The sequence below is a fragment of the Barbatula barbatula genome (assembly GCF_947034865.1).
Source record: "Barbatula barbatula genome assembly, chromosome: 5".
NCBI classification, from domain to species: Eukaryota; Metazoa; Chordata; class Actinopteri; order Cypriniformes; family Nemacheilidae; genus Barbatula; species Barbatula barbatula.
The window spans coordinates 18,886,196-18,899,491 of record NC_136769.1 but is presented as its reverse complement, the minus strand read 5'-3'; the positions used below and the strand labels follow the sequence as shown (position 1 = coordinate 18,899,491).

Below are 13,296 nucleotides of genomic sequence, written 5' to 3'. Positions count from 1 at the left end.
TGGTTCCAAAAACGGGATAGATGGTATCAATTAACATAAATTAACGTTACTGCGCATGCGCACTTTTTAGAGCTGTGGAGGGACTATACATAAAATAGTCTGCATCCAGTAAAAGCAAAAGCTTTACTGGCACACACAATGCAGATATAATTACATCTATACACACATTTTCAGACGAATGGTCTTCTCTTACTCTCTACCGATGAGCTCAGTATGTGCGTGAAGAGAGTTCAAAGTATATAAAGCACAGTCTCACAACATATTTACATGGACGTCTGGTTAAAGCTGGACAGAACCTTTTCAACAACTGTCTGCACTAATTGCTTTTAACAGTAATATTTATATGCACAGTATTCTTACATATTGTTAATAGAATTTACTGATTATCGATCTGTCTACTCTATCTATATTCATTAAGTATTTTTTTGTAGACTGCGGAATAACTTAAAATAAATGTATTTTACCTGCGCTTTAATTTTGAAAACAGCTAGTAAATTAGATTATTAATTATATTATTGATACATTGGAATTGCAGGACAAGATCAACATATTTGGTTAAGGTTTTTGTTATAGAAACAATTAACATTGATAAATGTAAAAACATGTGACAGCTTAGAAAATTTTAGTGCATTAAAAAAAGTATTTTTTAATAATAAATAAAAAAAAATTAATAAACCAGGAATTTGAATCGGCCAATCAAACGTATGAAAGGCGGCAGTTACTGTTTACAGAGCCGGTGTGGTGACCAATCAAAGAAGACCAGTGCACCGCATGACGATAGAGGCTAAACCAGGGGCGGAGCCTAGAGCCACCAATATTGACAGCTGGCCCAGCCAATCAGAGCCACTTTATGTTTATTTTATTAAATATAAATAAGTTTAATTTCTTATTTCGAATTGTATAAATGAAATAAAAACATTTGAATTGTTTTTTTATATCCAAACATTATCAAGAATGTGCTCAGTTAAATCAGTTACGCTACGCGCCAACATCGCAGTCTGTAGGTTCTCTTTCAATGATAATGTAAACATTGCTATACGGGTATCCATGCGGCAGTCATCTATACATTGACGCTGAAGAAATGAAGGTGAAATACACACATCCACATCCAATGGGCAGCACCTGTGCTTCAGCCTCCACTGATATTCTCACTCAGCTTCCGAATCAGTCACTCAAAACGTCCACAGTGAATATGCCATACTTACATAGTTACAGATGGTCAAATGTTATACATGAACACAGAAACGATTGGCATTTTGTCGCGGTTGCGGAGAGACATCTGTTCGTTTGCGCTCCTGTGCGCATCTTCTGAACGCGCATTTATTACCGCAGCTGTAAACATTTGAATCTGGACAATGTCAACAAGTAAGTTTTCCACCATCGAGTAGGAAAAAGTAACGTTTTATGTCAATAGGAAAGCCAAGGTAGGTTTACAGTGTGTTTCAAATGGAATGGCTTGTACGCGACTGAATGAAGTTGTCACTGCAACAAGTTTTTTTATTTCATATTTAACTTGATCATTTAAGTTTTCATTATTTACTGATGTTAATTTTAATGTTTCATATGCTGTAGTGTGCCGTTTCACTGATGGATTTACGCATTAAACATGGACGGATGTTTCATCCTCATTTATTTCAGGTATCATATTTCAATTTCAAGTATTTAACTATTCAAGTATTTAAATAAGATCCATATGTCTCTTACACTCGTCATTGTGGTTACTACACGCAAATATAATCATATAAACTATATACAGGTGCTGGTCTTATAATTAGAATATCATAAAAAAGTTGATTTATTGAATTAATTCCATTCAAAAAGTGAAACTTGTTGTTATATTAATTCATTACACACAGACTGGTATATTTCAAATGTTTATTTCTTTTCATTTTGATGATTATTACTGAAAACTAAGGAAAATCCCAAATTCAGTATCTCAGAAAATTTGAATATTACTTAAGACCAAAGAAATGATTTTTAGAAATCTTGGCCAACTGAAAAGTATGAACATTAAAAGTATGCGCATGTTCAGCACTCAAAACTTAGTTGGGGCTTCTTTTGCCTGAATTACTGCAGCAATGCGGGTTGCTCTGATAGTGGCCTTCAGCTCTTCTGCATTGTTGGGTCTGGTATATCGCATCTTCCTCTTCACAATAGAAAATCTATGGGGTTAAGGTCAGGCGAGTTTGCTTGCCAATTAAGATACCACGGGTCTTTAAACCAGGTTCTGGTTGCTTTGGCACTGTATGCAGGTGCCAAGTCCTGTTGGAAAATGAAATCTGCATCTCCATAAAGTTTGTCAGCAGCAGGAAGCATGAAGTGCTCTAAAACTTCCTGGTATACGGCTACGTTGACCTTGGACCTCAGAAAACACAGTGGACCAACACCAGCAGATGACATGGCACCCCAAACCATCACTGATTGTGGAAAATTTACACTGGTCCTCAAGCAACGTGGATTGAGATCCTCTCCTCTCTTCATCCAGACTCTGGGACCCTGATCTCCAAAGGAAATGCAAAATTTACTTTCATCAGAGAACATAACTTTGGACTGCTCAGCAGCAGTCCAGTCCTTTTTGTCTTTAGCCCAGGCGAGACGCTTCTGACGCTGTCTGTTGTTCAAGAGTGGCTTGACACAAGGAATGCGACAGCTAAAACACCTGTCTTGCATACGTCTGTGCGTAGTGGTTCTTGAAACACTGACTCCAGCTGCAGTCCACTCTTTGTGAATCTCCCCCACATTTTTGAATGGGTTTTGTTTCACAATCCTCTCCAGGGTGCGGTTATCACTATTGCGTGTACACTTTTTTTCTACCACATATGTTCCTTCCCTTCGCCTCTCTATGCTTGGACACAGAGCTCTGTGAACAGCCAGCCTCTTTTGCAATGACCTTTTTGTCTTGCCCACCTTGTGCAAGGTGTCAATGGCCGTCTTTTGTACAGTCAGCAGTCTTCCCCATGATTGTGTAGCCTACAGAACTAGACCGAGGGACCATTTAAAGGCTTTGCAGATGTTTTGAGATAATTAGCCGATTAGATTGTGGCACCATGTGTCTTCAATATTGAACCTTTTTCCCAATATTTTCTGAGATTCTGAATTTGGGATTTTCCATAGTTGTCAGTTATAATCATAAAAAAATTAAATAAATAAACATTTGAAATATATCAGTCTGTGTGTAATGAATTAATATAATATACAAGTTTCACTTTTTGAATGGAATTAATGAAATAAATCAACTTTTTTTAGATCTCACTCCAAGATGAACTCAAAAGTAGTCAGCCCTGGAAAACCATCAACAGAAACCCAGAAGAAGAACCGTCTGTCCCATGTCTTGAATTTCTGACTCCGATACCAAGCTCAACCGCTAGATGTCAATGTACAATAGGGTTTGTTTAACTACTGGACCCATTCAACCAATTGTTTATTTAATCAAACGTACATAAATCAAAAGTCAACAAATCGCTTATTTAATATATTTAAATAATTAATGAATTATTTATTTAAAGTATTATAAAGAACAAGGGGAGAACAATCTGAGAGCATTATACATAAAAAAATGCAGAATCTCTCTTGCAAGTACAATAAGCGTGTCATGTGTTACAGGCTGAAATGATCCATTAACAAAAGTTATTTTAAAACTCTTTTCCTTTTTACCTAAAGGTTCAAGACATCTCCCCTAGTCTTTCTTTTTATAGTATAAACATTACTATTCTACCCAAATGGTTTATATGTTGCCTAGGCAAACAAGATCAGTTATCTTTTTTAAATAAACATCAATAAAATGAATGTTCATTTAAATTCCTGCTAAGTGTAAAACGAATTTAGAGAGGAAGAAGACTAAATGTCTAAAATGACTTCAGCTCCCACAATCCACCGCGGCAGAGGTGGGCGTCGCATAACATAAACAGCGCGCGGGCTTTGAAAGAAAATGGCGGAGGTTCAGAATGAAGTATTCGAGCGGTGAGTGTTTTATTGTTTACATTATATTACACATCAAAAATATTTATTTTCACTTATATTGTAATATCCTAAGAAGACCCCTTTTATTAGAATGGTGCTTTAAAAAAACTGTTAAGCACCTACAACTCAATCCGATAACGTTAGGGATTTAACAAGTTGTCAAATTGACTAATGTTGTTTAAAATAAACACTTTATTTGAGGTCACAAACAAGGTTTTGTAAAATTTTACACAGTACACTGATATATCAAATGAGTTATAACCTGACTGTCATCACTTCTACAGGGATGATGAAAGCAGCATTCACACTAGGGTAAATGTTTACACTTTCGTTTTTTAGTTTTTAATAATATTGTAATAACGTCCTGTCATTTGCATAGAGTATTATTGCATATGTTATCAAGGGCAATATTGTTGTTTTATTAAAAAATGTTAAACCAAAGGAAACCTGCTATGGTTATGTTACTGATTGAAAATGTTGTGTGACACGTGCACAAGGTCTCCGAGGTTTCTCATGGGATCAAACGGCCACATGACAGTGACCACATCTCGGGACCTCCTCAGAAGTCTCCTTGCACATCTCCTGCTCCTGCAGTAATGCAGACTTTAGGAGAAGAGCAAAAGTCAAGTGATCCAAAGTTGAGCTGTGAGGAGGACGGCATGAGGGAATGCATAAATATGGAACCTGCTCCAGAACAAAGTTCACGGAGGAAATCCTGGAGGAGATCGTCCAGGGGCCGGCGCTCTCTTCCAGCCTTCCAGAGCACCTCAAAGCGTGAGTGCCAAGTTACTGGATTTTATTCTTCAATTTGTTATCTGTAGTTTTGTTTTTCCTTGTCTCCGTAGTTTTTCGTGTAATTTTTAGAAGTCCAATTACCTGAGGGTATAAATGGTTGCCGAAGAGTGTCTTTCAGTTGTGTGATGAAGAGCATGTGTGCTCGAAACGTTATCTTTTGTGAAAATCGATTCAAACTTTTTTACACCAAAGAGCTTTGGTGTTCGTTTTTTATTTGCATGCTTTGCTTTTCAATATGTTATTTTGTCATTTTTTTCTCTTCTAGCCCTGTGTGAATCTGTCAGCCTCTCTCTGTCTGATCATGAGAGACTGGCGATGCTAATGAAAGCTGCGATGCAGGTATTTGAAACTATTGTTACTATTATTTATAACATCAGTTTGCTGCTTTCTTGCTTGTTTCACATTTTTATTATTATTCACTCATGTTTGTTCATTTTTCACTTTTCTGTTTGCATAGAAAACAGTGAAGAGGGTCAAAAACAGTTTATACACTATTCCTGGTGTTGATATAGAGACACTTCAGACGCAAGGTAATGGCATTTAACTTTGTAAAATACTGCAAAACTGTTCGTTCTGTCAAAAGTGAATGAACTTGTATGTTATGTGATATTTCATGTTAATCTCTTGCAGTTGAAGCTCTGCATGAACAGTGGGACACTGCGGCTAAAGAGATTAGCAGAGAAACTCAGAATTCACTACCAAGTGTTGACAGGTAGAGGGTCTTTTTTTGTTTATAGCATAAATCAATCATTGTTGGAATACAGATGTGAATACACTTACTTTTGCCAACTTTTACCAGTGACCCTGCTGTTAAAGAGATTACGTCACGCATTCAGGACGACATAAACAGGTAATTTTGTGAGTTGGCTATTACAATTTCACACTCACTTCTGTTTTCACTGTTACATTTTATGGCTATTAATAAACATTCTCTATACTGTTGTAGGTTACAGGCTGAAACTATTTCCTGGGAGTCGCTTTTAAACAAACACCGGACCAAAGCTGATGAACTAGACAAGTGAGCACAATTAGACTCTGTCTACACTAGTGGCTTTTCATCATGTACTACACATGAGTAAAAAATGTGCGTCAGAAAGTGTAATTTCTGTCATTTGGCGTTTATTAATTTTTTTAAAAGACGGACAATGAGGTAACTTAGAGTTGTTGCTGTGGGTAACACAAGACTATAAAGCTGCAAAAGTTCAACCGAACTCACACTCCGCTGCCAAACAATAACTGCGATGAACTAAAATGCAATCTAAAGTATGCATGAACTGACACCAATGCTATCAAACAGGACAGCATCCAAAACAACTGTGTTACATGATGCATAATCGTCTTTAAACCCCTACGTTTTGCTCATCCACACTAAAGTGTGAAAACAGCGTTTTCAAATGTATCCACTTTCGAGTGCGTTTCCGAAAAAGGAGAGAAAAAGACAGGGGGTTAGTCTACATAAATGGATAAAGTTTCCTAGGTAAAAGTCATCGGGCTTTAAAGAAAAAATGGTTTGCTGAGGGTGTACATGCAATGTCCCATTGCAGGTGTGTGGAGCCTGGAGAAGAGAAAGAAGTGCCACTGGACCAGTCCTGCCTGGCCAAATCTTCACAAAGTCAACTGATTCAGAGTAAACCTGACTACAAGGCAGTGCTGACGAGACAACAAAAAGTGCTCAGAAACATGGAGTTAGTGGTAAGATCATTGTTTACACTTTCTTTTTGCATACAGTGAAAATGTTAATATTGGTAAAACATTCATATTAAATACATTCATAGTCAAATTAACTGATTTGCATTTAAAATATGCCTTGTACTGTATGTATTTACATCTTGTCATCTTTCTGTCTTGTCCAGTCACACAGTATGGTGTTCATTATAAATAAACTATACAAATTGCCCATAAACCAAAAACAAATTTTGCTGTGAAGAGATGTATTGTCTTGTCCTCTTCTGACGGTTGTCCCACATTGCAAATTTCATTGTGGAATTTAGTATTGAAACTACAAATTATTGTGTTTTAAAGTATTTTAGTTTACTAAAAAACTTTAGTTTTTTGGTAGAAATGATATTTCTAAATGGCAAATATTTGACTAGTAGGTGTAGTAGAGTAATAGAAAGCCAATAGTCATGACATGCATGCTGATAATTCTGTGTAATTGAATCATTCATTGAAAAGGGCATGTTCAGAATAATAGCAGTGTGGAGTTCCAATAGAGATGCGAATCATTCTGCGGAAAAACTGCTGACAAACAGCCCTTATTTAACGACGAAGGCCAAAAATGTTGTACTGTGCATTTCTCTGTGAAAATCTGAGTAAAATGGGTCGTTCCAGACATTGTTCAGAAGAACACCGTACTTTGATAAAAAAAATTATTAAAGAGGGACAAATTTATGAAAAGGTGCAGAAAATGGTAGGCTGCTCTGCTAAAATGATATCAAATGCTTTAAAATGGCAACCAAAAAGACGTGGAAGAAAACTACCATTCGGATGGATTGAAGAAAGGCCAAAATGGCAAAGACTCTGCCAATGATCAGCTCCAGGGTGATCAAAGAAAGTGAGTACTTTAACAATAAGAAGATGTCTATGTGAAGCTAAGCTATCGGCAAGAAGCACCCACAAAGTCCCAATGTTGAAAAAACAACATGTGCTGAAGAGGTTCAAATTAGCCAAAGAATACATTGACTGGCCTAAAGATAAATGGTGCAATATTTTGTGGACTAATGAAAGCAAGATTGTTCTTTTTGTCGGACGACACTGAAACAGTGAAGCATGGTGGCGCAAGCATCATCATATGGGGATGTTTGTCATACTATGGTGTTGGGCCTATTTATTGAATTATGGGATCATGGATCAGTTTAAGTACATTCAAATACTTAAAGAGGTCATGTTGCCTTATGTCGAAGAGGAAATGTTTAGATTAACGTTATGAAGGGACCTGCCCAATCACCAAAACCTTTGGGGTGACATAAAAAAAAAGAAATGCTGAGGAATAGTAGTGCAATCGTCCTGGGCTGGAATAACTGAAGGTGCCAGAAGTTGGTCGACTCCATGCAACACAGATGTGAAGCCGTTCTCCAGAAACTTTGGGCTATACAACTAACTATTAGTTCAGTGATTCACAAGAACGCTAAATCTTCAAGCATTTTTCATTTTATACAGTAAATGTTTGACTTTGTAAAGAAAAATGCAGACACTGTTAATTTTTTTAACAGCCTAACATTACTTTTTCTTCACTTTCTGTAGAGTAAAAAATGTGAGACTTTTTCCCTCATGTTTTGATTTAGAATGCATTTGTGCATTGAAATAAAAGTTGTTATAAGGATTTTTTAGTGATTTACTCACGTGCTGCTATTATTTTGAACACAACTGTATTTATTTTGTTCTTATAATCTCCAAGTGGTCTCAAACTGAAGCTCAAACCTGCTTTGAGAGTGTTTGTCATGAGCAAGAATCTCTTGTTTTCACAGATGGACTCTCAGTGTTGTATCATGAGGGAGCTCTTGTCTTTCCATGAAAACTCTCAGCTCATGCTAAAGGAGACCAGTGCCAGAATGGGTGAGAAAATGTTGTTTTTAAACCCGAAGTTAAAGGAGCTGTATGTAATAATTGTACTATATTAATTCAAAACATACCTTAAAGGGGTCATATGACGCGGCTAAAACGGATATTAATTTTTGCTTTAGATGTAATACAATGTGTATAGATGATTTGGGGTTGGTTAAGAGTAATTGACTATAAATAAACAACCATATACATCATACAGAGTTTGTGTGAGATAGAAACAAGCTCGCATTACAGCAGGGAATGGTAACATAATAAATACCGCGAGTGCTTTGGCCCTTCTTGATCAACCAGTGTTACGCCATGTCTCATCGCGACTCAACAATCACAATAAACCCCATTATAAACACCACATTTGTTTCCTCTTGTTTGAACAGAATTACTGATTATTAGGACTCATGTTGTCTTTCTTACCACGTTGCGCGTGTGTTTGTATTTGCATAGTTTTAACTGTTGGAATTGCCAGTTTTTGATAAAAAGCTTCCGTGCATAGCCGCTCTTGATCTCTTCCAGATTGATGAAGCAATCGTAGGTGATGATCTGCACAAACCTGAACATGTGGATTGTACTTCTCTGAACAGTGTTGAAAATAAAATATAACCATTCGTTTTTTGTTGAATCGTCTTTTGGCAGGGCAAACAAAGAGGATTTATTTTAATAACGAAACGCACATCGTCTTTGCGACATGGCTGCATGGGCGACGGACAGTTACAGTGAGATTTACAAGACCGCCCACCTTACTTGCGTTTAGATTTGGGCGGTCATAGTCAATTCGTGTTACCAACTGACGTAGATTCGCCGGGGTGTGGTTACACAAGGTGTTTCAGGCAGGTCTGGGTGAGCATTCGCTTCAAGATAAAATACATCTTTATTCCGACACTAATACATGCATAGGCAACTTATAGCACACCAAAGACAAAGAAAAACACGTATTTACTGAAAATCACCCCTTTAATATGTTCGTAGACATTAAGGAAACATGCTAAGTTCATATATTGGTTTGCCAATAAACAATGCTGTAGCCAGTTATTCCATTCGGAAATGTGCGTTTCGTGCCGGAATGTCTGTTTTTGTTTTGATCTGCGTCCCACCGATGGTAGGAAAACCCTCAGCAATATTTGGACTGCGATACCAAGCTCAACCGCTGGGGGTCAATGTTACTTACGGCTCCTTTAACTTTTTTCTGTGTTTGGTTATTATATAACAATTAATTTGATATTTAATTTGTTAATATCAGAATCGAAAGAGCTTTATTGTCTGTTTGCATATACAAGGAATTTGTTTTGGTGAAAGGAAGTTAAGTTTGGGCCACATAACATTTGTTTATTAGTTTTTCTTTTGGCTAGCAACGCCAAGGTCGTGGGTTTGATCCCAGGGGCTTGCACATAGTCAAAAACAAATGTATAGTACAATGGAATGTAAGTCGCGTCAAAAGCATCTGCCAAATGCGTAAATGTTTACATCGTCACTGAAATCATCTATACATCAGGGTGAAAGCATTGGGCAGTCCCAGACAAAATGTAGTGCAACTAAATCTGCTGTGATAGGACCAGATGTCAACACCATAATGGTTATGATCATAAAATTCAACACCTGTCTCATCTGTTTTTCCCACAGTTTCCAGGGCTGGATTCCAAAATATCCCCTCATCCCCAGTTAGACATCTGATTAAAGGACCCGTATCTAGCGTGCCATCCTACAGTGATGTCGTTTCATAAGACAAATTTTATGCATTAGCCTGTAACATTTCTTCTTTCGTCTCTGAAAATAGGGTTGCTGTGGAGTATCGTTGTAAAAAAAATCTGTTTCAGTAAATGCAATGTATAAGTAATGACTAAAATGTTCCCAGTTGTATTTTTTTAGCTGCTTTATTTGAACGTTATAGGGATAGGATGCAGTTTTTGACTTTTACACAAGACACGGATGAACACTAGATGGCAGTCTGGTTATTCAAAGCTCCTTCACCTGTGTACTTTTAACTTTTGTATAGCGCTTTGTAAAATTGTAGTCGTTCTAAATACAATTTAATGCCTGCAGATTTACTTTATACGGAGTAGCTTTATCCGTTTACAAAAGAAACCGTTGTTAGCCCCCAACTGCTTTTAAATGGTCCTTATTGTCCAGGGTTAATATTCATTGATTTGTGTCTGTATTTTCTTTCTCCTGGATGATGAAATGATTGAATGAACTGGTGTCTTGTTTCCCAGGCAAATATAGAGAAAGTATTTATGTTTTACGTCACGGTTATTAGCTTAAAGAAAAGACGTTGGCCTTTGGGCTTCAGTCATGAGCCCTTTGAGTGCCTTTTAGCCTCTATTATGTTTATTCCTGTGCGTCCTGTGACCATTCTATGGGCTTGACCCCTTCCCCCCACACTTCCATCTCTTGTTCTCTGTAATGCGGGGCTGGTGAGCAAGATGAAAGCTCACAGGATTTTCCCTATGATTTCTCCACTTCAGCGTTCAATCTGTTTAGATCACATTTCCATGCCCTCAAGACTAAACATGTCCTACTCTGAACTCTCAAGCCAATAATATTTGAGATAGAACAAAGCAGTTCACTTGGAAGGGTCGGTCCACTGTGATCAAAAAGATTGAAGACAGACGTTTTAAGATTCTCAAGTAGCGTGGGCCATCAGGAAACCTTTAACTCTTCAGATCTCGTGAGCAGTTTTGGTTGTTTCTCTTCAAATGAGGTCATTTTTCCCCTTTTTTGCTGGAAGGCTGATGAGACCTGGCTTGTATTTAGTGTTCTCTGTTAATGTAGGGATGGAGGTGGTGTAGCAGGAGAGTGGGGTTAAGCGTTAGAAGCACTGGGGGTGGCACAGCAAGAGAGATCGATTCTTATTTAGATGAAAATGAGGCTATGCGCTTGTGGGCTGAGGGTGCATCTGCCTCAAACTGATTTAAAAAGAATACCTATTCAGAGTCGAGAGGAGAAAAAAAAACTATTCTCATGGTGGCAAATACTTTTAAATTAAACGTCAATTGACAATGATTAATCTGTGCATGTGATACGGTAGATGTCTGCGTAAGTATGGAGTTTTATCTTATGAGAAAAATCTTATCTTCCCTTTTCGCTGGACATATTACATTATGCTCTACTTTTTCATTTACTGTCATGATACTGAAACCCGTGTGGTTTATGTTTATATCGTTTTGATGTGTGTAATAAACAGAAAAAGATCCTTATTAAATATATTCATATCGTCTTGCCAATCTTTATGTCTGACCCAAAATGTCTCTTTACCTTTTGTTACATTTTAGATCTACACACTTTGCATATTAATCACTGGTCACAGTTCTCCATCATTCAGAAAATCAAAAGTAAAGGATCTGAAAAAATATTAGAATAGATTTTCAATTACCCAAAATGTTGTGTGAATGCAATGCTGTGATAATGAGTTCAGGTTACGGTTTGTTCTCTTATATTCTCATTCTCACTTCAGATTGATTAGTGTTAGATTGTAACCGAGAGATGTGCTCCGCGTCAGCATAAACCAGCAGCGGTTTTGTCCTATTCCTCTCTGCACACACACATCATCCAACTCCCATTGAAATGCTCCAGGCTGCATCTCTCCTCTTCATGTATCCCAGCAGCCATTTGTCTGTCTTTCCTTTCTGAGCGATGAACTACCAAAAACGTCCACGTTTGCAAAAAACATTGGGACCACTTATTTTTAATCTGCTCTGTCTGTGCACTTGGAAAAATAAGTGTCGTTGGTTTGAGCCATTTATAAATATACATTCATTTTATGTACTGTTGCTAAAAAATGATTTGCACTATACGACTCGGATTAATTCACGTCTTAACTTGAAATGTTTTCATTTGTTATCAAATGACACTTAATGGCCCGGTTTCTAGCTAGTCCAGACTAAAATGAACGTTTGACCCGTTTTAACGGAGTATAACTTGGCATGAAATATCTTAAAATATATTAGTGCCATTGTTTTGTCTCAAGATGCACACCAGGAATTTATTCTTTCGAAGGCATTTTTATAAAAGCGACAGAAATATCTTAATTCAACTATAAGGCTTAGTCCTGCCTTAAGGTAAGCCGTGTCTGTTAAACCTGGCCAAGCTGTGTTACATCCATTCACGTTTTCATTTACCTTTTGGTTTAGTTTGTTGGCTTCTAGTGTCTTTATAGAAAATACAAATTTCAGATTACATTTACCAGACATTTCAGAAAATTAATTTGAATTTTGTGCTAAGTGCCCTATATTTTCTTAAAAGAGCTTGACACCCCTTATACATCTGTTTCTCTCTCTGGCATTTTAGTGAAATTTCACCTAATAACAGAAGACAAATGCGTATTAAGTTTATTGAAATCTTTGTATATCACTTAAATATTGTCCTATAGGCAAAATTCTTTAAAATGTCTCTTTATTAAATTATAATGGTTTAATATATTTTGGAGAGTTTTATCTTGTCAAAAGGTCAAAATTTAGCTTATTTTGATACAATTTTTTAAGTATGCCAAAACACTATCGCTACATATTGTAATGCTTTTTGTAATGTAGTCTAAATGATCTAAAAGGCAAGATAAAATATAGTTTTGCCAAATGTATTGTAAACCAGGTGCCTGGGGTTTCGTGAAAGAAAATACCGGTCATTAATTTACAAGCATTGATTTGATTCGATTAAACGATCACAGTTTGCCCCATTTTACTTTTTTCAACAAACGTAACATTAAAATATTTGCATGTGTATTTTATAATATATAGCCAACAGCTCCTGCAAAAAATATGCATAGTCTATTAAATCATTAAATGATCCAGTGCAAGTTAGGTGCATAACACTGGCATTGCATTGAAACTGTTTGCCCAAGACGCCCTTTTGAGGATGTAATTGTGAAAATGAAGTGATGCACTGACTGTATTCCAGCTATGGCGGTATTCAGGTAACAAGAACTCATTGTTTCACACGTGGTCGCCCTGAATGTCTTATTACAAATATGAATGCGAGCTTTATAGTCAC

General features: G+C 36.9%; 1 protein-coding gene across 4 annotated transcripts; it reads left to right on the top strand.

Moving 5' to 3' along the window:
• The first annotated feature begins 1,047 nt into the window (after positions 1-1,047).
• On the top strand, positions 1,048-11,538 carry dsn1 (DSN1 component of MIS12 kinetochore complex). Of its 4 annotated transcripts, none has more exons than XM_079455487.1 (13): positions 1,048-1,087; positions 1,573-1,638; positions 3,861-3,960; positions 4,245-4,272; positions 4,458-4,734; positions 5,021-5,094; positions 5,213-5,285; positions 5,386-5,467; positions 5,555-5,605; positions 5,702-5,773; positions 6,300-6,447; positions 8,223-8,310; positions 9,934-11,538. In XM_079455487.1, exons 3-13 carry the CDS (start codon positions 3,929-3,931, stop codon positions 10,032-10,034), a joined length of 1,026 nt encoding a protein of 341 aa, XP_079311613.1. In that variant the 5' UTR covers positions 1,048-1,087; positions 1,573-1,638; positions 3,861-3,928; the 3' UTR covers positions 10,035-11,538. The 4 variants fall into 4 exon arrangements, with proteins under 4 accessions (XP_079311613.1, XP_079311615.1, XP_079311614.1 ...); XM_079455486.1 differs by lacking the exon at positions 1,048-1,087 and adding an exon at positions 1,206-1,365; XM_079455489.1 differs by lacking the exon at positions 3,861-3,960 and having other exon boundaries at positions 9,934-11,532.
• Positions 11,539-13,296: the final 1,758 nt, after the last annotated feature.

What these genes read in the sequence shown, in the direction of transcription:
- dsn1 (XM_079455487.1), top strand. Translation starts at nt 3,929, where the DNA reads ATGGCGGAGGTTCAGAATGAAGTATTCGAGCG. An exon ending in CAGAATGAAGTATTCGAGCG is followed by an intron (nt 3,961 to 4,244) that starts GTGAGTGTTTTA and finishes TCACTTCTACAG; the next exon opens with GGATGATGAAAGCAGCATTC. An exon ending in GGAGACCAGTGCCAGAATGG is followed by an intron (nt 8,311 to 9,933) that starts GTGAGAAAATGT and finishes TTTTTCCCACAG; the next exon opens with TTTCCAGGGCTGGATTCCAA.